Below are 23,985 nucleotides of genomic sequence, written 5' to 3' on the forward strand. Positions count from 1 at the left end.
GAACTTATCCAAGAAAGATAAAGATACTATTACAGTAAACAAATTAAATGAACATGGTATATACATGTTCATACAAGATACAACTTTATGGGTCATGAAAACTTTATATTGTGGTCCCATTTCTTCTTGGTATTGGCTTGGGAAAAGGTAACTAGCTATTGGAGGGAGTGCGTGTTTACTACCATTGAGTTCAAATCATTATCTTCAAAAAAAAATACTTGTGGCCAGGATGGTAGATAAATCTGGATGACCAACAGCTTGTGTTCTGATCTTGGGTGCATATGGGCTTCTAAACATGGTGGTAAATTTACACATTGACACTTGATTGGGGTATGTAGAATGTTTAGAAAAGTAAATGCTTTTACTTCTGGCCCTTATGACATGTAGATGGACATCAGGGTGGTCCAGTCAAGTGGGAGAAGAGACAACTTGACTATGTATTTGTTTTGTTCTTTGGATTTCTGTCTTAGCAGTCAGAACTGAACAGTTCAAGGAGGTTTAAAAAAAAACACTTGTGGCAGTAGCAAGCACAAAGAAGACTTTTTCCCATGCCTTTGTAATGTGAAGCATAGCAAAACTGTTTGGGAAGTGAGTAGTCATCTAAATAATGTCCATAGAAGAGATTAAAATGGATATCCTGACATGTCTGCCACCATATTGCTTCCAGGTGAAATATTTGTATTCAGCTTGCTGTGGAGGCTGCTAACATAATTATTGTCAGAATATGAGAGGATCACTTAGTCTTGCTTTGGTTCTAGACACATTTGTTTTATTTTGTTCATGGGATCACATAAGGCACTTGTTTCTTCATACATAGAGCTTCAAAATATAAAGCTTAGAAAACACACACACACACAGAAGCCGCATTCGCATGCAACAGCAAACCATTGATAGCCAAACCTCAGGTTAATTTTTGTAACCGTGAATCACATCTCAGACCATCATCCAACCATATCCTGGCAACCTCTGGTTTCAGAGCAGGGGAGTCACTCCCTCTTCCTCATCCCTGAGGAATGTCTGTATTCCAATGCCTCATCCCTGCAAGGTCTGTAGTGCTCACATCACCAGACTGTGGGTAAATGGACATCAGGGTGGAATATCTGCAGGGCATCGGCCATTGGCCACGATGTTCAAGGGCCATGTAGAGTATGATTGTGCCTTTTTGGAATGGACAGAACATCCACCCTCGGCAGGGAAAGGGCATTTAAACCTCCTTAAATGGCATTTAAGCCTTTCTCCTGAAAGCAATTATATCACCACCCTAATATGAGCTCCACAACAAAACAGTCCTGTACAAGAACAATTACTGGCAAAGGGGAGAATGAGAGGGGCACTATTTTTATGTTACTCTTGGAAGGGATCATGATTACTTCCTAGGATGGAATATGTATGTAGCAATCGCCCCCTCCCTTACCCTAAAGAGTGAACCCTGTCCTGTCTGTCAGGTAGTGTATACCCTTTTTCTATACTCAAAAGGAGGTAAGGTACCACTAAGTCCAGGAGGATGCCAGCATGGCTAACAGGTACTGTCAAGGAAGCCATAAAAGGGAAGAAGACTTCCTTCTGAAATCGGAAGGCCTGTCCAAACAAAGAGAACAGAAAGGAACACAAACTCTGGCAAAAGAAATGCAATAAAGGAGGCAAAAAGAGAGTTTGAGGAACATTTAGCCAAAAGTATTAAGGGGAATAACAAAAACGTCTTTAAATACATCAGAAGCAGGAAAGCTGCCAGGGAGGCCGTTGGACCATTAGATAATGAGGGAGTGAATGGGCTTATTAAGGAGGATATGGAGGTTGCAGAGAAGCTAATTAAGTTATTTGTGTCCATCTTCACAGCAGAGGATACTAAGCATATACTTGTTATATATATTTAAATATTATATACACTGGCTATCCTAACCTGCTAAAGGGTTAGATAATTGGGTTATGAATATAACTAGATAAATAATTGCACATAGTAGTTTCAAGTAACCACTGTTCTAAACATTGGCTCTGCTTTTCCATAGCTCACATTTCATGCAGGGTAAAGAGTTAATATCTGTTGTTTTTACTGTTTTGTTGTAAACTACCCAGAGACTTGCATTTTGAGTGGTATAAAAATGTGTTAGTTAAATAAATAAATAAATAAATAAATAAATAAATAAATAAATAAAAAGAGTCATAACTCCATGTGGTTGGTTGCATAAGTGAAAGCAATGAGTATTTTTGCTTATCTGTGTGATTTGATAGCAACAGCTCCAGTCCTGTCAATCACCTTTTAAAGCTGAAAGAACCGCCTTTCATGTGGGTTTCCGAAGGGAGGGGATTTAGAATGGAGCAGAGAGTGGCAGTTAAACTGACTTTTTGTAAACTCAGAGGGATTTACGAACAGGGACAGACAGGGCTAGAGAGAGGATCTCTAGAGAGATAGGGTCTGTTCTGGGACTGGTAGGATTGAAGGGAGGACAGGATCTGTGTCTATAGGTGATAGGCAATCCAGCTGTGGCTACCTCAGCAGATTGTTATCTATCTGTCCATGTGGGTGAAGTCTATGTGTCACAAATCTTACATTATACCATATATACACTGTAGCCAAGCCAGGTTAAGGGACATTAGCCCAGTTTTCAGGATCGCCAGGGCTGGGAGACCTGCACGGTCCATAACAGGAGTTCCAGGGATTGGGCAACATGCCCCAGCTCCCAATCCTGATACTGCCCAAGGGGGCAGCTGCACGTCTGGTTGCACAATCTCCATACCCAGACCAGCAGCTCAGACCGTCTGTGGGGAGGTAAGCATTTCAAGGCTTCCTCCCTGCTCACCCTGTAGCCCTTTCTCATCAATTGTGAGAAAGGGCTCAAAGAAAAGTTGAAATAAATACATGAGGTGCTTCACATGATTAGTGTGGAACGCTGGGAGGGTTAGTGCTGGGAGAGGGGGCTTAGCCCACTCTCCCTGACCATGAGCAGAGTGCCCACTCTGGGCAGCCAGATCGGCCACCCACACAACTACCGGCTTTGTCATGCAGCCAGTAGGGGAGGCAGGGATTGGGGCCCCTCCAGCACCCTGGAAGCCCCAGCATGCCCTGTGTGAGTGCGCGAGGCATGCTGAGGAGACCCCCTGAGACTGGGAGGTTTTATGGAGCCTCCCAGTCAGGGGTCTCCTCACGGGTTACTGAAGTGTGGCGATGCATCTCATGACCCAAAAACTGGGGTTAGTGGAGTGCTTGCTCCACTAGCCTGGGTTAAGGGAAGGGATATTTAGGTGGGCTAGCTGCCAGAGAACCCCTAGGCTCACCTAGTGGTTCTCACGACCGCACGAAAGTGTGCTGGGTTGCATTAACCCCCTTGGACGAAGTTAATTTCTCAGTAATAGTGGTCCACATAAGTATAAGGTTGTTAACCTCTGTAGTTTGGGGTACAGATCCCCTTCATTAGCAGTGGCCCGGGCTGACGAGTAGGGTGCTTCTCATCACAATCTGTGACTACTGCAGAGAACTATGTTCCCCTAAGACTGCATTAACTCAGAACAATACTTTTCAGACTTTCCACCTTCAGGAAACCCTTTCCACATAAATTGTCTGCAGAGGAACCTCTGCAGTCCTTGGGTGTTGCAGAAGATTCTGTTGAATGCTCTAGGTGTATGCTCATGCACAGTTGCATGTATATTTTCTTCAAAGGATTTGGGGATAGGAGGAACTGTTTTACAGTGGTCCCACTCCTATGTTTCAAGTTGTGGAGCTTGGTGACAGTTGCTCTTCAATACAGGAGCTACTATATGGAGCCCCTCGTATTCTATCACCAGTGCTTTTTAACATTTACATGAAACTGCTGGGTGAGATAATCAGGGGATTTGGTACTGGGTGTTATCAATATGCTGATGACACCCAAATCTATTTCAATATGAGGAATGCCATTAGCCCCTTAAATGCCTGTCTATGGGCACTAATGGGCTGGATGAGGGATAATAAACTGAAGCTGAATCCAAGCAAGATGAAGGTGCTCATTTTGGGGGGTCGTAATCTGCAAGACGGGATAGAACCTCCTGTTCTGGATGAGGTTATACTCCCCCAGAAAGTACAGGTTCATAACTTGGGAGTGCTCTTGGACCCCAGTCTCACTCTGGTGCCTCAGGTTTAGGCTGTGGTCAGGGGCACTTTTTACCAACTTCAATTGATTTGACAACTCAACCCATTCCATGAGGAGAATGAGCTGAAACCAATGGTACTCTAGCTGGTACCACTGTACCAGTCTGCAGCAGCCAGATTGGTCTCCTGTTCTTAAACAGTTGCACTGGCTGCCAATATGTTTCTGGGCAAAATACAAAGTGCTGGTTATTACATGGCTTAGGTCTTGAATGGCTTAGGTCTGGGAGTGCCTTTCTCTACAAGATCACCACCACTCATTAAGATAATCAGGATGGGGTCAGTCTTTGGGTGTCATCATTTCATCTGGTGGTGACCTGGGATAGGGCCTTCTCAGTTGTCACCCCTAAGTTGTGGAACCCACTCCCAATGGATAGAAGAAGATTATCTTCCTTAGAGGTCTTCAGGAGAGCCTTAAAGACCCATCTTTTTTAGCCTGGCTTTTAATGATCTAATTTTAATGAGTTTTAATCTGGGGTGTGTGTGTGTGTGTGTGTGTGTGTGTGTGTGTGTTTAAAAATGTTAATTGTTTCATTTATTTTTTATTTTCATGTAAAGCACTCTGAGTCACTTTAGGAAGGGTGGTATATAAATGGAGTGAATGAATGAATGAATGAATGAATGCTGAGCTGCAAGCACTCCCTTCGCTAGTCCTTCCATCCCAGATAAATATGCCTTCTATTTTCTCCTGCCAGCCCTTTCCCTTTCCCTTTCCCTTCTTCTTAGCACATTGACCAGGCCATAAGCAATTCTTCTTCCACCCCAACTTTCCCCCCCAGCACCACAACTTCCTTCCTACTGACTAATCCTGCTAGTCAATAGGAAAGATGTTCTGGATTGGTTATAAACCTGTTTTGGGTGGAGTCACACTCACTCTGAAAGAGAAGGTGAGCAGTTCTGAGGTTCTAAAGGACCCACTATTGCACCTGTCAACCGGAGAGCCCTGGTGCTGCAGCTGCACTCATTCCTGGAGAGGGTAGATTTGGCTACAGTCACCCATGCCTTAGTCTCCTCACATTTGGACTCCTTCAATGCATTCTACATGGGGCTGCTCTTGAAGAGTAACTAGAAACTTCAGCTAGTATGAAACAGGGATGCCAGGGGTCTCACTGAGAACATGTAATGGAAAAATATTAAAGAGTTTCACTGGCTGCCTCTTTGTTTATGGGCCCAATTTGTTTGTAGCAATTTGCGTTTGAAGAAGGAGCTGAGTTAGCTACAACTAAGTTGCAACCTAGGTGTGAGGGGAAATGGGCCTGCAACAGCTGCTTTCTGGGAATCTGATGGAGTCAGTGGATTTGCTGCTTGTTTGCCTTCACTTAAGCTATGGCTGTATATTTTAAAACAAAACACATATTACACATGCATTATTTATTTATTTATTTATTTATTTATTAAATTATTTATACCCCACCCCTCCATTACACTACTGCTTGGGGTGGCTCACAACAATAAAACAGATACAATGTAAAATAAAACTAATAAAATTAACCAAATTAAGTAAACAAGCTAAAAGTCCAGGCTAAAACCACAATCAGAATTAAATTAAAAGTTATTTTAAAAGCTAAACATTGAGAGTTATAAAAACTAAGAACTAAAGAACCTACCAGATATAACCAAAGATGGAACACTGAAAAGCCTCTTTTAAAATGCAAATACCAGCACCTTGAATCTAGCCTGGAAGTGGACCAATAACCAATGAAGCTTTGATGGGATGGATGCGACACTCATGAGGCAACTTGCACCCACGAGAATCATTGCAGCAGCATTCTGGACCAGCTGGAGCTTCCGAACCATCTTCAATGGCAGCCCCACGTAGAGTGCATTGCAGTAGTCCAATATGGATGTTACCAAAGCATGAGTGAATGAAGTCAGGTATGACTTCTCCAAGTAGGGTCGCAGTTGGTGTACCAGCCATAAAAGGCACTTCTGCACACTGCCGCCACCTGTGCCTCCAAGGAGAGCGTCAGATCCAGAAGCACCCCCAAGATGTGGACTTTGTCTTTCAGAGGGTGTGCTATCCTGTCCAAGATCAGATTTACCTCATTACTCGGATGATCAGTTCTACCAACCCAGAGCACTTCCTTCTTATCTGGATTAACTTTCAGCTTGTTGGCCCTCATCCAGTCCAGAACAGCCTCCAAACCCCAGTTCAGAACATCCACTGCCTCCCTGGTGTCTGCTGACTTTAAAAATAGGTACAGCTGGGTGTCTTCAGCATACTGATGACACTGCTGCCGACACCTATGGATGAACTCTCCCAGAGGTTTCATGTAAATGATAAACAGCATGGGGGACAGAATAGATCCCTGTGGCACCCCATAGGCCAAAGGCCAATGGGTGGAGCAGGCATCCCCCAGTACCACCTTCTGAGTACAATCTTCCAGGTAGGAGTGGAGCCACAGTATAACTGTGCCCCCAAGTCCCAACCCGGAGAGATGTCCCAGAAGGATACCATAGTCGATAGTATCAAAAGTGGCTGAGAGGTCCAGGAGAATCAACAGTCACACTCCCTCTGTCTATCTCCCAGTGTACATCATCCACCAGGGTGACCAAGGCAGTTTCCATCCCATAACCAGGTTGGAAGCTAGACTGGAAAGGATCTATGTAATCAGATTCATCCAGGGCTGCCTGGAGCTGAGACGTTCTCCAACACCTTGCCGAAGAAGGGGAGGTTAGAAACTGGTCAAAAGTTATTTAAGTCATCTGGGTCCAATGAGGGATTTTCTCGGAAGGGCCTGCCTCCTTCAGCCAAGGGGTGACCACCCCCTGCTTTAGTGAGGCATTCATCACCCCACCACCAATGGACCCAGTCCATGAAGGCCTCGAAGCCTTCACCAACCATGAAGGGCAAGGTTCAAGGATGCACGTGGTAGGACTCAGTCTTCCAAGCAGCCTGTCTAAGGCAACACAGTTTGAAAACCATCTAATATAACAAGACCAGATGGTGCATTGGCCACATCCAGTTCCAGCACTGCAGAAATCTTAGCATCCAAGTCAGAACGGATACAAACAATTTTATCCACAAAATGTAGCACAAATTGGTCACAGCAGGCTGCCAAGGGTTCTGTTTGATGGTGTGGAAGCCACTCTATAGGCCTTTTATGTATGCTTTATGCCAAAATGTACCTGAGCAGAAACGCTTAGCAAGAAGCAGACAAAATGACAGCCAGGCTTAGCACAGAAGGCAGGAAAATTGCTGGCTTGCAGTTTTAGCTTAAAATAGATTTAGAAAAGTCCCTTAAGATTTAAATAATACTTGAGCAAACTACCAGAAGATGCCCTTTGCAATACCATGTCTGGGTCATTCTAATCATTCAGAGTAAATATGATCTGTTACTGTAACTTCCTTGTTTGATGTATGTGTGTAAATGTCCAGCTGTTTGAAATGCTCAAATTATGTAACTTCTTGTTTTGGCCAGATAACACAGTGTGATTTATTTGGCAAGTGGTCTTTGGGTCTGATGAGGTTTGTGATCTGTGTAAGCCCTCTGACCTTTCAGATGAAACTGTCTCTTAATAAAGCAATTAAAGCAAATAAAGCAATCTCTTAATTAATAAAGCAATTTACCTGGATTTCCTAAACACAGCGTGAAGACTCTGAGGCAGGTCTCACGATCGGTGAGACCCGCATCTAGAGGGTTTGCGGGGAGAGCAGGCTAAGCCTATTCTCCCTGCAGATTATCATTGAGCCCTCCCCAGGCAGCCAGATCGGCCACCCACACAATTGCTGGCTTCGTCATGGAGCCGGCAGGGGCTGCAGGGATTGGGGCCCGCGCAGACCAGACCCCGGAAGTTCCAGCATGCTCTGTGCAAGTGCGCAGAGCGTGCTGGAGAGGCCTCTGAGCTGAGAGGCTTCTTTTTAGCCTCTTGGTCGGGGGTCTCCTTGTGAGTTGCTGTGGCATGGAGCAATCTTAGAGCCCAGGTTAGAGGAGTGCTCGCTCTGCAAACCTGAGCTTAGGGGAGGGCTCCATAAGCGGGTAACCCAGTTGAGAGCAACCGGGCTCGCCTGCGAGCCTGGTAGTTCTCGTGGTCACCAGAAAGTGGGCTAGGCTCCCTTAGCCCACTTTTTGGCGATCATGAGAATCACCTCTCTGTTTTCTTCCACAATGGTCTTTGGGGTCCCCGTACCACTTGAAAAAGCTCTGCTGGACGACATTGAGCAGACATAGTGGTGGTGGGAAAGTAGGTTTTCTTCGCCACCATCACTGCCATAGAGTAGGCCCTAATATGGGCTCTAGCCTGTGTCTAGTCACATTCATTCTGAGTTTTCAACCAACACTCAAGCTGTCGACCAGCTGCCTTCCTTCATTGTCTGCAACTCACTTGCATACCAGGGAGTCGCTTCGATTCGATGGGTTAGGAGAGGATGCCTAGGCATGACTGAGTCAATCGCCCAACCCATGTCCTTATATCAGAGGGAGACCAGAGTGTTGACAGGATCATCCACTCTCTCAGCATGAAAACTCCTCCAGAGTTGTCAGAAATCCATTAGGATCCATAAGCCTCCAAGGGTGGACATCTTAACTGTTTCCCCACCCCCACCCCTGCAGAGGCATATTGGATCCACCCTCAGCCTAGTCTTCACCAGATATTGATCCATCCATGATAACAGTATTGAGGCCTCCTGGACTATCCAAGGAACACCACTGTCCACCATTGACCCAAAGACCAAGTCAAACGTATGGCCTGCCACATGTGTGGGCCCAAAAATCAGTTGAGACAAGCCCATGGTCATCATGGAGGACATGAAGTCCTGAGGTGTACCAGAGAAGGTGGCTTTCAACATGGACATTAAAGTACCCCAAGACTAACAGCCATGGGGTCCTCAACACCACATCCGAGACCACCTCAAGCAGCTCAGGCAGGGAGACTATTAGACAGCAGGGTGGGCAGTATACCAACAGAATCCCAACTTTGTATCATGATCTCATCACTGCATGCAGGCACTCAAACTGATAAGAGTTACTGGGGTCTCTTTGGATGGGATAAGGACTGGAGAGTGTAATGACTTTGATATAGCCTTCCCCTCACCTGGCATGTCCTCCTCCCACTGCCATTTCACCCTCTGCCAAGGACCACTTCAATTGGAATGGCATCCTCCAAGATAATACCCCCTGGCACATATTGAGAAGAGCAACATTTAACCTTAGCAATGACAAGAAATAAAAACTCCCCCCATTAAAGCTGAGGCTCTAGCTTCCAGTGGTTCGGTTTTCTTCAGATGAGAAATGAAACCCTTCAGGGCAACTATGTGGGACTTCTTACTGCGTGGGGAAGGGAGGAGTGATTAACAATATTATACCAATAGAAGCTTAGCATACATCTTCTATGACATGTTTCTAATTGTTGCTTAACTGACAATCTCTTTCCAAAATAAGCTGCAGGGAATATTTTACAATTTTACAATCTGATGCAGATTCCACTTTACACAGGAAGGATTTAAAGTGTTAAGTTATGAACAAAGTGATGATATGATATCACTAACTGTACAGAAGCTGACTGCTTATACTTAAGGGCAGGCAATCCTCAAGCCCATTGTCCCACATATTATACATAGAAGCAATATTTGACTAGTCTTTGTTGTTGGCTAAACCAAGTAGATTTAGTGTTGATTTGATTTAGTGTTTTTAATGACTTAATAACCCCCCCCCCCGCCTTGTGCAGATGGGAGGGAGTTTGCCACAGCCTGTCCTGCGCGAAGCCCAGGAAGGGTTCCGTTTGACCTCTTTGGTCAAGGGGCGGGGCTTCGGCCAGGATTGACCGATCCCGGCCCCATCCTCCATTTTCCATTCTCTCTTCAGTTGGGGTCAGGCAATCACAGGAGAAGCGGCTTTCCCCCCCCTCCCTCCCTCCCCGGTGCAGAGCGGGTCTAGCGACTGGCCGCCTGAGGGGGCCGAGTAGGAATTTTTTGCTCCCAACGCATTGGCCACTGTTGGGGGTTTTTTCGCCTACTCCGTTCTGTGTCCTGGGTGCGTATTTAGAGTTAGGTCAACCACAATGGCAGGAACAGTGCGGGCGGGGTGGCAATTTGAGGGTTAGAACATCGGTGAGCACCCTTGGATATGTAAAAGGGGTGATTGGTTAATCGCTCCTTTGTAGCCTGTGCGGCACGGGGAGAATGATTGCCATGAACCCTGCTTCAGGACTTCTCTAACCTTTGGGCTGTGCGGACGAATGCCTAGAAGTATCCAGACCCTCTCTTACAGAAGGGGGGGTTGGCTTTGAAGGAATTGGGTGGGATGTACCTGCCCATTCCCGAGCCAGGGTGTCTCCCCCCCAGTAGGGTGCTGGGTAGGATTTCAGAGTTCTGACCTGCTTCTATTGGCCCGCACTGTTCTTTAAGGGTGATTAATCACCTGGTGTTCCAGTCTGCCATGCTGTGTGTAATAATTAACAAAGTTGTGGCCCTTTTCCTCTATACTGAGTCTATGTTTTCTTGAGCTGGGGTCTGGGGATAATGTTTTATTTTTGTTTTAAAATGTTTTAAATTGTTAGCTGTTTTATTGTTTTAATTTGTTTTAGCTTTTTACTGTTTTATAAGTTGTTTTAATTGTGAACCGCCCTGAGCCATTTTGGAGGGGCGGTATATAAATCAAATAAATAAATAATAATAAATAATAAATAAATAGAACATGAAAACACCCAGCAGAGCATCCTAGTAATTTAAAGTTAAATTTTACTTTATGTAAATAGCCTGTAGGCTATGTCAACCCAATCTCAAGATACTGTCTTTGTTATATTCCCAATACAGCATCTGATTCTCAGAGGATTGACTTTAATAGTGGAGGAGGCTTTTTCATAAACTTATTGCTATAGAAACAAACCCCTTGCTTGGTAATCATGTAAACAGTACACTCAGTTACCCTAATGACTTATTGGGGTAATCTCCAGTGGTTGAACATAAAGAAGCATTACTTAAAACTCAATAATTATTGCTTTATAAAACCAAAATTTGCTTACATTAATCAAGTTCCAGGTCCTAGAAGTTCATTGGCCCATTTTCTAAAAAATCTTTTACTTTCCAAATTTATGTACTTCTGCATAGTTTCTAGCAAATACCTTAGATGTGTATAACCACTTACTTCTTTTTGGGTAGTCCCTTTCCCAATAGATAAGAACTTGCCCACCTGTGTTTGCTATACAATTATATTGCAATTGCTATACAATTATATTGCAATTATATTACTATATAATTTGCTATACAATTATATTGCAAAAGAAGGGGCTAAAAAGGAGCAATTTCCCTAAGACCACCTTAGAGGCAGAGGCAAGATTTGAACTTGGGACTTCCAGAGCTGCAGCTTTGTCCGTTAATCTATACTACTCTATCTCTAGTGATAAAAAGAGGCTTTCAAACTACTTCTGCCATGCTTTATTATTTTCCACCTTTAGGTCAGCTTGCCTGTTTGCATCTTCTTTCATATCCCTTCCAACCACACTTCACCTTATTTGTGGATAAAAAATTAATCAGATCTGATATAAGAATCTGATATAATAAAAAGGAAACTATTGACCCATCTCAACCTGTCATTCACCCAGCATTTGAAATCAACTTTTGATGTTGGCTTGACAATGTTGGGCTGATCTCAGGAACCACCCTGATCCTGATCGCAAAGCAGGAGTTGACCCCTTTCAGGAGCCAGCCAGCCCCCTGAACCCCTTATGGAGCTACCTGTCACAGACATCCCACACAACCCTCACCTGCTCCAGACTCAGAGGACACTTCAGACCCTATTCAAAACAGACACTCCCTTACCTGACCTACCCATGTCTGGCTCAGCGCCTGAAAACCCAAAGCCTGTGGGACCCTCACAACTTGCAGAGCCCCATCTCCCTCCTCTTGCCTACCCAGAGAAGCCCCTCTTGGATCCTTCCAGCACAGGTGCTACAAACCCCAAGAAACATTGCAGGAACAGTAACCAAGTGAAAGGCTGGCCAACAGAAAACTACCACCTGGAGGCTTTACGCACATGGCTTTTAATTCAAATTGACTCTGCATTGGAGTGCACCAGTCCACATATTCGCTGTATTTACCCCGACGTATCATGGACCAGTACAGACATGATTCTGTTCCCCGCCCAAAGCAAGGCTGGGGATTCTGGCTTAGCCCAAAGTATGTCTGGCTTTTAAAAAAATCCTGTTTTTCCAACAGCTTTTGAAGAAAACCCGATGTTTTCCTTTGATGTGTGGAGGGGCCATTGCCGACAATTTGGCTTACTTGCACTTGTGTGGGGTTTTTTTTTTTTTTTTTTTTTTTTAAGTATGCTGGGTGGATTTCCATAAATTTACCCAGGTGTCAGCAAAGGAGAATTTGGCAGCTCAGTCTGGTGTGCTGGAGTGATTTGCTGGAGTGATTTGCAATTGTAAGCGCTAGGGGCAGGGGAGGGCTTGTGGCAGATTGGTGAAATTCTGTGGAGGGAGTCCAGAAGGGGAGTGGGGAGGCAGGAACTCTTGAGTATTAAATTGAAGCACAAGCAAAATGTATGTCTTCAAAGTTTGGTCACCATAGCAATACAGCTTACATATGCAGATGTTTGAATATGCAGATGTTTGGAAGCTTAACAATGGAGACTGCAGGATGGGGTTAAGTTCTGTTGCTTTGACTTGTCACTTTTGCAGACATCCAGCTGGTTGTCAAACTAAGAAAAGTAATACTGAAGAGAGGCATCTCATGCCTCCCCCTGGGATGTGATTGGTTGGAGGAAACAAACAAACAAACAGTGGAAACGCACATAGGAGAAAGGTTGCAGGAGTGCAGGAGGAGTTCACAGCTATGTAAACTGTCAATTTAATCCCTGAAATAAACATCTTGTGATTCTGCTGAGAAGAGATTCGCTCTTCAGATACCCCGAGGCATAAAGCCATGTGTGAAAAACCTCCTGGAAGTTTTTCACACCCAGCTTTTAACTCACATCTCCTCTGGAATATTGGCCAAATTTACCCCAAAGGCCCTGCAAGCTATTGGGGAACACTTCACACACAATTGGGATTTTTTAAATTGCATATCAGAATGTAGCCCAATTTATATTAGGGGTAAAAAAAAATCCACTTTTTGCATTGGTTTGGCGGGGCAACTTTGAACTCGCAGTAAAGCCTTTCAGTAAAGCCTGCTGCCTGGGAAAACTCCTGGAGGATCTATTCAAGAAAAGGACAAAAAGAGGACTACTCAAGAGTCACATTTGTTTAAAGGGAACAGGCTGTGGCTCTGGCAAGGCCTATATAAGCCTCTTCCTGTGAGCCTTGCTAGTGAGAACAGTTTGCTATAAGAGATCTTGCTATCTGCCTACTAACAAACCAACCCTAGGCCCTTTTTCTCTGGCTTCTCTTTTGGACTCTGTCTGAACTCTGGCACTGTTGACAGAACCTAAGGGGTATACTTGTGGGTCAAATGGGCCGTAACCCAGAATTTGGCTTTTAAAAAGCCAAATCTGGCAACAGAGCCATGCTGACTACACAAATGGCACCCATGCATGTGCTGGCCCCGCTTGGGGGTTCTTGGGCCAAGCACTGCCACTGAAGGAAACTGCATGTGGCAGTGGTGAGCAGGTAAGGACCTGCTCTCCTTAAAAGTAAAATAAAAAATAAAATAAAAAAGACCCCTCTCCACCCTTGGTTTGTGCACATCCCTACCTGGTGGGAACCAGCAGCTCTTGTGTATTTATTTGCTGCTATTACATGTGAATCCAATCACTGAATGCTGATGTCATAAGTATAGGAAAATGCTAGAAGTACTCTTCTAATTGTCTGAAACGCCTGTCTTTGTGGGGGGGGGAGCACAATCTGCTGAACAATCTGCTGCACAATCAGTTATGCTAAAATTCTGGATTTCTTCATTATTATGTTCAAACAGCATGTGTGCTGCCACCACACCATCACTGCACCAGGGCTGCTGGGGAGAGCACTGCCACAGCAGGAAGCTGCATGGAGCATCAGAGGAGTAGGTAAGTACCTGCTTTCATCCATTTAAAGATGCTGAATCTGTGCACATCCCTAAATATAGTCTTTTGTTTTGCTGGAGTAGAATCAGGGCTCTGTATGGCGAGGAGATAATTGCAGAAATAGGGCCTCCGGCTGTGAGCCTTTATCTCAGAGCAAGTTCATGTGAGGGAAGGAAATGCTGAATCACTCCTACTGAGCTCCCTGGCTAGGTGCCTCCTAAAACTATTCGGTATTATCAGTAGGTTCAAAATACAGAGCCACCCCTTTTGTCTACAGAAACTCTCTGGGCTTGGGGTGGGATAACCCAGAAAAAAACTCTCATAATTTGGCTCTTGGATAGTACAAAAATCTTCCATGTGCAAGCCTACATGTGGTTAGCAGAGGTGCTCTAACCCCTGGACTTTGGGTCCCCAGTCCATGGTCTCCAAGGCCTGGGGGCCCCTCTATAGGATCAGGAGGGCCCTGCCACTGCAAGCCCTCCTCCCCGATATTCTAGCTGCCCATGTGTGTGGTGCGGGATGATGCAAGCAGGTCTCCCCACACGCCTGTGGCAGGTGGAGTGGGATTAGCCACTGAGCCTGACCATCTGGCTCAGCAGCCTCTGAGAATGCAAAGCACTTTGGTGTGCCTGTGCAGCTAGAATACAGTGTTGTAAGCCCATGACATCATGGGCTTGTGACACTTTATTCTAACTGTGCAGGTGAACCTGAGTGCCTCGCAGTTCTCAGAGCCCGCTAAGCCAGTTGGTCAGGCTCAGCAACCATTCCTGCTCCACCTGCCACAGGCATGGGGAGAGGCCTGTTTGCCTCACCTCTCAACCCCAGCTGCATACATAGGCAGCTAGAATATCAGGAGGAGGCCTCATGCAGCAGCTGCGGGGAGGAGGGGTTGTGGCAGCGGGGGTATGTGTGTGTATGTCACGACGGGCAGTCCAGGCACCCAGTTTGCCTGGGTACACCACTGTTGGTGAGAAGACTGATAGCTGCTGAACATCTGAGGACGTGTTTGCACTAGATAACTCCCTCTTCTACTCCCTTTTCCTGAGTTAAAAGCCAACTCTGAGAGGCTTGTGAAAAGAAAAGAAATGAAAAACAGTGTTATTCCATTATTATATACAGCTTCTGTCTGAGGCTTTTTCAGCTTTCAGATACAGTTAAGAATACTTAGTAGGAATACTTAGTGGGATTACAAAAATGGGTTGTCTTAATGCACACTTAAATGTTTACAGAGGCTTTTGCAACACCCTAGGTGAATTGAGTGTAGACTAGTGTTTCTTATTTCAATTACATTGCAGGTAAATGATAATAAAACAATATTGGGAATATGCAAAGCACACAAACCAAAGAAATATAATTCCCCTAACGCAAAGTGACTAAAACGTTTTCCTAGACTAAACTTTCCAAAGCCATTAGCTCTGGCTCCTTGCCTTGAAATCACCAGACTCCAGATGAGAATTCAAGCTTCCTGCCCTCCTGTCTTTCAAGGATCTGCATGGTTATTCTCCTACAGCCAAGCTCCAGAGCCACATGTCCTCTTGTGCACTTCCAGTCTAGCTTTTTCCAACAAAGAACTCCCTTCTTCCTTGCAACAGCTCTCTAGGCCCCACTCAACTGGTGTGCCGATTGGCTGAGTCCAGGAGTTCACCAGCTTGCCAGTCAAGACAGAGTTAACTCTTTAGAGGGAGGGGAGGCTGGTCACTACACCAGGGAAAAGCAGGTTCTCCTGGGGTGGACAAGGAAAATAAAGATGGTGGTGGGATCTGAGCCATGCTGCAGTGGGCATCCAGTGAACAACAGAACTCAGGTTTGATAAGGAAAAAATACATTCAGGGGTTGTGCAGGTCAGGAAGCTGGAGAAACAATCATCAGCAGCAATAGTAGAATACAGCATTTCAGGAATGTAGTTCCAATAATGCAATGAAAGGAAGAAGCAAGAACTTTCATAAGCCTTGCAAGCTCACACGCCTAGTTGGTTCAAAATATCATCTCCAAAATCCTCTCCAAATGTTTTATAGCTGCTTTCCTCATAAACACAAAGTAATCTTATGTAGATTGATGTGTATATGTTTCTTTATTCAGAAACAACATTTTTTCTTTCTCCTTTCCCTCCCCTTTCCTTCCTAATCCCCCCCCCCCACACACACACACACACTCTGCAGGATTCCAACTGGGACAAATGTCCAAACAAAACACAAAAGATTACTAGAAAGAATAAAATAGTAATTGGCCTGCTCAAGCTCCTAACACTTTCTTATAAGTATTTGGAGATAGGGGAGTTACAGTTGGGGTTTGCGTGTCATGTAAACTCCTATCTTTGCATTCTGCAGGGATGTTTCCAGAGGGAGGAAAAACATAAAGACACACACCCCTTTCCCATTCTGCAAAAGCCTGTTCAGAGGTGCACCTAGGTAATTTTGGAGCCCCCCCCACCTTGCAAGTTAAGCATCAACACTCCCCCCGACACACACACACACACACTGACACATTCATTTTTAACACATGAGTTCTTGAAGGCACAAACAGCAACTGAACTCACAAGAACATAAGAATATAAAACAGGTTTATTTATGCAAATATGCATTAGCAGAAACATTTCAACACACATCTTAACATATTCCCATGCCACATTTCTTCCCCACACCTCTGTGTCTAAAGCAAAGGTTCCGCCTGGCACAGGTCTCAGTCATGCATGGCTGCCCAGCACAGTGTGGGCTGGCAGCCCATTGACCACACCATCTGGGACAGACTAAAGAGGATTTGGGGGACCCCAGGGGGTATGGAGGCCCTGGACTTTGGCCCAAAAGTCCAGAGGGAAGAGCACCTCTGATCCTGTTTCCCATTACAGAGCACTTAAAGCTCTGGACAGGCTGCTAGCCCCAAAAGACCCAAGAGAGAGTAGGAAAGAAAAAAAAAGCCAATCTTCCCTCAGGAGGCCTGAACAGCACTACAAGGCTCCTGTTTCAGGGTGGCTGAAGTCTTGAATAGGAGCTCTCGGGGTGGGGACATACTGTAATGAAGGTCCCATTTGTGGAGATGATAATCATGACTTAACTTACAGATCTGTTGTACGGATTAGAACAAGATGGTGTATGTGAAGCCAATCTGAACATTCAAAAGCACTATATAAAATGCTAAGTAGTCATTAAAACGAATGCAATTATTAATAGTCTAGCTTCTTAGCTTCCTCTTAAACTGGTTTTATAAAGTTCAAGCCACATGCTGGTATTTATTAAGAGCACTAATGGCTCTCCTCTCATTTCCTTTATAAATAAGCTTCCCTGATTTATAAGGCAATTGTCTTGGGGCTCTTTGGTCTATATTAGTAGTAGAGGTACATACCTGCTGTCAAAAACCATGTGCTTTTGTTTACAAAAAATGCATGTGGCTGGAGGATGACGTCATAGTGAAGTCACGGGGGCAGGACGTGCAGCTGTAAAAATGCGCTGATGTCACCAGAAAGACATCACCGGATATGCGTCAGCGGAAATACGTCAGCAGAAATGGTCAGAGGAGACCCCCACATGGCTGTAAAGAGTCAGAAGTAGGGGCATGCCCTCACCCCCGGAAGTTTGGCCCCTCCACCTTCCACTCCTACCCCCAGTATATGTCCAGGCATGTCCTGAAGGTGGGCATGTGACCCCCTCTATGAACACGCCTAGCCACCCTGGACCAATAGGAACAGGTTTCAGATCCCAGAAAGGTCCGAGTGCACAGGCATGATAATGGTTGGGCAGCCATTTTGTGTCACTTTATTGGCTGAAACGGGGTCAAGAGATCCCTCTACGAACATGCCTGGCCATCCTGATTCTGTAGGAATAGCCTGTGTCTCTCTGAGCCGTTTTGTTTTCGCAGTCTCACTGTTTGTGCAATCATGGGCTCCCCAGAGAGATCCTTGGAGACTATTGTACAACAAACAGATGTAAAGCCTAGCCCGAGAAAGCGGTATATTAGCACAAGTTCTGATGATGAGAAACTTCCACCTGCCAAGCATCCTGAAGAAGAAAATCAAGACGTTTATGAAATCTGGCAGGGAATCTTGGAGGCTGCAGCTGTAGAACCTTTTGGAGCCCAGGTAAATAAGGAGTGTTGGTGTTCTAGAACTGGGAGGGGATGAGAGAGTTCCTCAGGGCTGCAACTTAAAACTGTGTCCTTTTTCCCCCCCAGGAGGGTGAGGACCGATGTCTTGACACACACCCTCTAGCAATGTGGAACTATACAGAGCCAGGGAACATGCATATCAGGGTGCGTATGGAAATTTGGGTGGGAATATCTCTTTTTAAAAAGAAAGAAACAAAAGGTAATAACAGGTAATCCCCTCCTACAGAACCCTCCTGCTGTGAGAATGCATCAACCCAGTCATGTTACTTTGCAGAATTTCCTAGAACTACAAGTGAATGATTCAGATAACATACCAGCAAGGAAAAGGAGGTCTGCTATGAAGGGGCTTGTGAGAGCGGGGGTATATGGAGTTTTAAAATACTGTCTGAAGAATTGCATGCATGATTCATGCTACGGGTGTATGGTTCAAGCAGGGGCTCAAGACTCACATGAATGTGTCACCTGGACTGAAAGAAATATTTCCAGATTTATTAGAATATTGTCTTCAAGGATGTGTGTGAAAGCAGTGCTCCACATAATCATTATAATTGGTTATTGTCTGAAAATGCTAATGCTGACTAGTGAAACAGTTGATCAGACTCTAAATCTCATCACCAGTGTTAAGGATTCTGATGACCAGAAGGTGGTATTAGAAGCTATCCCACACCAGAAAGATTCCAGAATGCTCTTTTTTGTGAACTGTGTCCTTGAAAAAAGAGTACAGACAATTTCTTGTTCCAGAGGTAGCTGTATAAATTCCTTTGCAAAAGTATAAATGTAGTATTTAACACTGCATTCTTGTGGTGTGTTGTTTTTTGTCAACACATCCCACATGGTCTCTATGCCTGAGAAGAAACACAGCTTCAGACTGCATCTGTTTTTCTATTAAAATGCTATTTTATTATGTATCATTTTATAAAAATAAAAACGGACATGACTCTAAATAAATGTCTGATTTATTTTTGTTGGGGGTAGCTTATTTCTGTCTTATTTTACAAGGAGGGAGGGTGGAGAGACCTGATCCAGCAAGATGAGTCAGAAGAGTTCATCAGATGATAAGGCAGCAGAAGCAAAGAAGAGACAAGGGGTTGGCTATTAGTTCTACTCACCAGACCTAAGGGGTCTACTCATGAGTCAAATGGGCTGTAACCCAAAATTTGGCTTTAAAAAAGCCAAACTGGCAACCCATGTGCATGCACCAGCATGCAGGAGCCAATCAGCATGCAGGAGCCAATCAGAGACTATGCAAGACCATGAGTCAAACTGATAAAATTACTGTGAGGCAGGAAATCCACCTCTTTCATCCTGAAAACAGCAGCTGGAGCTGGAGCAACAGAAAAAGAATGCCAAGGTATGAATTGTTGGAAGTTAAAGGACTTTACTGTCAGGGTCTGGCCAACTGCCAGGGAAGTTCACAAGACAAAATGGAGCTGCTGAAACTGGATACGGCTGGGAAGTTCATCTTGACAGGACTTGGCTGCACGCTGTCGACACTGGTTGAAGAATGTTGCTTTTCAGCAGTGAGTAGAAGGCTGGTGAGGTGATTTATAGTGCAAGCCGAGAGCTCCCAGCTGGCAGGAATTCAAGGCTTATCAGCCCTCAACAAAAGGCGTTTGCTTCTCCTAATAGTCTCTAATTGGGTTCTGTGTCTCGTGAGACTCCACTGTTGTGGGATCAGTGGTGTTTGATTGCATAGCTCTTCTTCGGATTGGTCCTGCACAATTTCTGCTGTCTCAGGTTGTTGTGCCTGCTCTAAATCATTAGCTGGATCTACCACAGCTGTTTCATGAACACTGACAGCCGGGCTCTGCCCCTCAGACACTCCTGAATCGGCTGGAAAGTTGACAGCTTCCCCTTCCTCCTCGCTGTCAGAGGTCGAGGGTGTGACATTTGCACTGTCTCTTGTCTCAGACAGTGGAGGACAGACTAATGAGTCAGAGGGCTAGAGGGTCAAGACATTGGTCACCCCTTCTCCACTGCTCTGACACTATCCCTTTGAAATGTAGATTGGTACTCTTAGGGATTAACTTCCTTCCCTACCTCTCTTCCCTACCTGTCCTTCTACCTTGCAACATGGAAAGATCCTCTCCCTGCACCATGTGTGCAGAGAAGATGCAGAATCCATCTGCATCCAGCTAGATAGATAGATAGATTAGAGATCCTAACTCCTCACTTTCCCACCTATAATGGAGTTCCTTAATAAATGCTTTATATATTGATGTGAAACTATGAATTGGCTCCAAGTTACTTTACTCTCAGCATACACGCATGCCTAAGCAAATTCCGCTGTGTTGTTCCTCTGTGCACTCTGCTATAATGAAAAAGGGATTCTCTCACCATGGAGAATTTCCAACATGAATAACACCCCCATTTTTAAGTTAAAAAACAATCTGGAAAGTATTAATTTAAAATTGGTCCCTTGTTTTTGTTTAAATGAAGGGTTTATATGGTTCTACAATGTAAGAAAATCTATTTTTCTATTTGAACCTCTTTGCTAGTTTTAGCAATTTCTTTTCCTCTTTAAATGGAGGTTTATGTGCTTCTTCAATGTAAGCAAATCTATTTTTCTATTTGAACCTCTTTGCTAGTTTTAGCAATTTCTTAATTTTTCTCTGGGGTCATGTGTTGGGCAGAAATTAGTGTTTGAATCTGTTTGCTAGTTTTAGCAATTTTTTAATTTTTTCTCTCTGATGGGTAAGTGTCAGCTGCACACAACCCTCCCAAGCTGTAGGGAATCTTAGCCACAGGGTCTTTTTAAAATTAAAGCACTCACATTTTTATTTTTAAATTTTATTCTTAAAGCACATATTTACACAGGCAGTATTATATATAGCATTTTAATGTATGCCTCAAGATCTGTAGAAATCTAGTATTCCAAGGGCGAATTCTGTTCTTTACAAAACAGCTCTCCTGCAACAAAACAAAACAAACAAATAAACAGGGTCATGCATGCACAAATCACAATCATGTAAATTGCTTAAATTAAATACACTTACCCAGCACACATGCTCAATCCACCCAGTCCTCACAATGTAATCTGTAATAAAAAGGGCCTTCCTGTTCTTGATTTGCTGGTTCACCCAGGATCATAGCCATTTTGTAAGCAATCCACCAAAGAGAAATATTGTTAAAAGTCTACCCTTATTGATTTTTTCCATCTGCAAATTCTGCAGCCATCACGGCAGTGAAAAAGTTCTCAATATCTATCAGGCTGTTAGGGTGTAGAGAAGCCACGTGGGGCTTTAAATCAGCCTCCATTTTAAGTAGCAAGGGGCCTATTCCCTCCAGTTTTGGTTTTCCACAGGCCTGTTCTATACACTCCCTAGCCAGAGCATAAATTTGATGGTACTCCATTGGCTGCCGTTTAGGGTTCTAGTTTGGGAGGATATGTCTGAACATGTCCCTGCCTGGATCTTTTCTTTTCTTTTCTTTTGTAGCACTCGCCAAAAAACAAAGAAAGAAATGGTTGGGGAGGGCAGGGCAGGGTATGTCTGAACATGTCCCTGCCTCTTTTTTGTTTTGTTTAGATGCAGGCAGGGTATCTGAATGTTAAAACTTTCTTAAGTGCTATGTCTAACTTGCTTCAAAGTTATGCTCAAATTTTAGCTGATGGGGCATTAACACTGTCTGTGATTGTCATTACACCCCCACGAGGAGCCAGCCTCAGGCATATAAAATCAATACCCTATAACAGCATTATATAGAAAAAGAGGCTGCACCTGATAGATGTACCCATGCCTAATACTGCACTCTGCTTTGCAGCAAGTCTCATGGCTGTTCTAGATGAGAAAGCTACCGCTACACAGATAAAAGAAGGTGCAAAAAAACTGTACAGGGATCTTGGGTGGGGTGAGCAAAAAGAAGTGTCTTTTGCAGACGTGAAAACCATAGACACTTACATGAAGGTCAATATTGTGGTTGTACAATGGGAAATTTCTGGATGGAGTGTTTTTAAAGCTCCTGAACAGAAATACCTCAAAATATGTTTTCTGTTACTTCATAATGCTCATTATTATGGGTTTAAGAACATCAAAGGTTTTTTTGGCTCCAGAAATTTTTGTTATGTCTATTACACACCCTATGCACACAGCCATGACTGTTTGATGAAGTGCCACTGCTGTTTGGACACAGGAAGTGTAAAACGTGTCGGGTGAATAATCAGATGCCCTGCCTGCAAGATGCAGTGTAGATCACAAGAATGTCTAGGAAGGCATAAGAAGCTCTCTGCAATGGGCCGGGTAGAATGCATCCCATGTGAACTATGTGATAAGTGCTTCCATTATGTCAAGGTGGATCATGAAGATGAACGCCCCTGTAGGGGAAAACAGTGTCGTGTATGCTATGAGTACCTTTGCCGTGGGGAAGAACATGAGTGTTACATTCTACGTTTACAGTACCCCGAGCTATCTGTAAAATATGTGTTTTATGACCACGAATGCAGGCTGGAGGATGAGGTCCACGTGCCAAACTATATTTATGCCAGGGCTTTTCAAGGGGAGACAGTTGATCCTGTTAAAGCATATCAAGAGAAACAGAAAGGTTGGAAAAAGTGGGGGCCCCAAGGGGGAGATTGGGAATTTAAGGGGGACTCATGTTTGCAAGAGTTGGTAATAAAATTTACATCAGACAGTAGCTTCAAAGGTTGTAGCTTTATAGCCCATAATTTGAGAGACTATGACAGAATTCTCATCTTGGGAGAGCTAATCAAAGAAGGTCTCGATGTAGATCTGCTCACTCAGAGGGGGAAACTATTATGTATAACAGTTAAAAATAATGACACAAAATTTATAGATTCTCTTTGCCATCTGCCCATGGCCCTAGCAAAGCTCCCCAAAGCTATGGGTTTCCAGGGTTGTAAGGGTTATTTCCCACATTTCTTTAATAAAAAAAGAAAATGAGAGAGATATTGGGAATATGCCAGAACCCATGTACTATGGTGTGGACACTATGAAACCTGCAGTAGGGAAGAATTCATGAAGTGGTATGAGGAAAACAAATCAAAGACATTTGACATGCAGAAGGAATTGGCCTATTACTGTCAGAAAGATGTAGACATCTTGATTCAGGCCTGTACAAAATATAGACATGAATTGATTGAGATGACATGGGATGTAGTTGATAAACCTAAGGGGAAGAAAACTGTCAGGGTGCTGGTGGGTATCGACCCCTTCCAATACCCTATACTTGCCAGTGTGTGCTAAAGAATGTACTGTTACAAGTATCTGAAGGATAAAGAGATCGCCATACCGGCACAAGATAATTACCATAATCAGTGCAAAAGATTCTCAACTCCGTCCATTAAATGGTTGGAATACATGGCCCACAGGGAAAACATACATATTTGGCATGCTCTGAAAGGGGGTGAGTTTAAGGTTGATATTCCTCAGGAGCTGCAGGAGGCATCAGGGGGTGTTAAGGCATATTATTTAGATGGCTATTCTGTGAATGGGGAAAAGAAACTAGCCTTTGAATTTAATAGATATTTTTTATCATGGGTGTTTAACCTGTTACCCTGCACACAGACAGCACCCTATGTTGTTGGAAACCTATGGTTTTCTCTACAATGCTAGTGAGAGGAAGGCAGATGTCTTAATCGACTGGGATTTGAAGTCCACTGTATATGGAGGCATGAGTGGACTGATATGGTCACGGGGGATCAGAAGGTAATAGATTTTTCTGAAGAAGCAGCAGTTTCCAGAACCTCTGGAACCCAGAGATGCACTGTTTGGGGGCAGGACTGGTTGTGTGTGTCTGTATTATGAGGTGAAGGAGGGAGAACAGATTCATTACTTGGACTTTACCTCTCTCTATCCTTTTATTATGCGA

At 44.2% G+C, this 23,985-nt stretch overlaps 1 protein-coding gene across 3 annotated transcripts; it reads left to right on the top strand.

The window, feature by feature from the left end:
• Window positions 1–1,026: 1,026 nt before the first annotated feature.
• On the top strand, window positions 1,027–19,086 carry LOC128341156 (uncharacterized). Of its 3 annotated transcripts, none has more exons than XM_053287302.1 (5): window positions 1,027–1,045; window positions 13,974–14,064; window positions 17,914–18,133; window positions 18,226–18,303; window positions 18,386–19,086. In XM_053287302.1, exons 2-5 carry the CDS (start codon window positions 14,045–14,047, stop codon window positions 18,932–18,934), a joined length of 867 nt encoding a protein of 288 aa, XP_053143277.1. In that variant the 5' UTR covers window positions 1,027–1,045; window positions 13,974–14,044; the 3' UTR covers window positions 18,935–19,086. The 3 variants fall into 3 exon arrangements, 1 of the variants encoding a protein (XP_053143277.1); XR_008314238.1 differs by lacking the exon at window positions 1,027–1,045 and adding an exon at window positions 2,371–2,767; XR_008314237.1 differs by lacking the exon at window positions 1,027–1,045 and adding an exon at window positions 2,844–7,442.
• Window positions 19,087–23,985: the final 4,899 nt, after the last annotated feature.

Source organism: Hemicordylus capensis, chromosome 1, assembly GCF_027244095.1.
Source record: "Hemicordylus capensis ecotype Gifberg chromosome 1, rHemCap1.1.pri, whole genome shotgun sequence".
NCBI lineage: Eukaryota > Metazoa > Chordata > Lepidosauria > Squamata > Cordylidae > Hemicordylus > Hemicordylus capensis.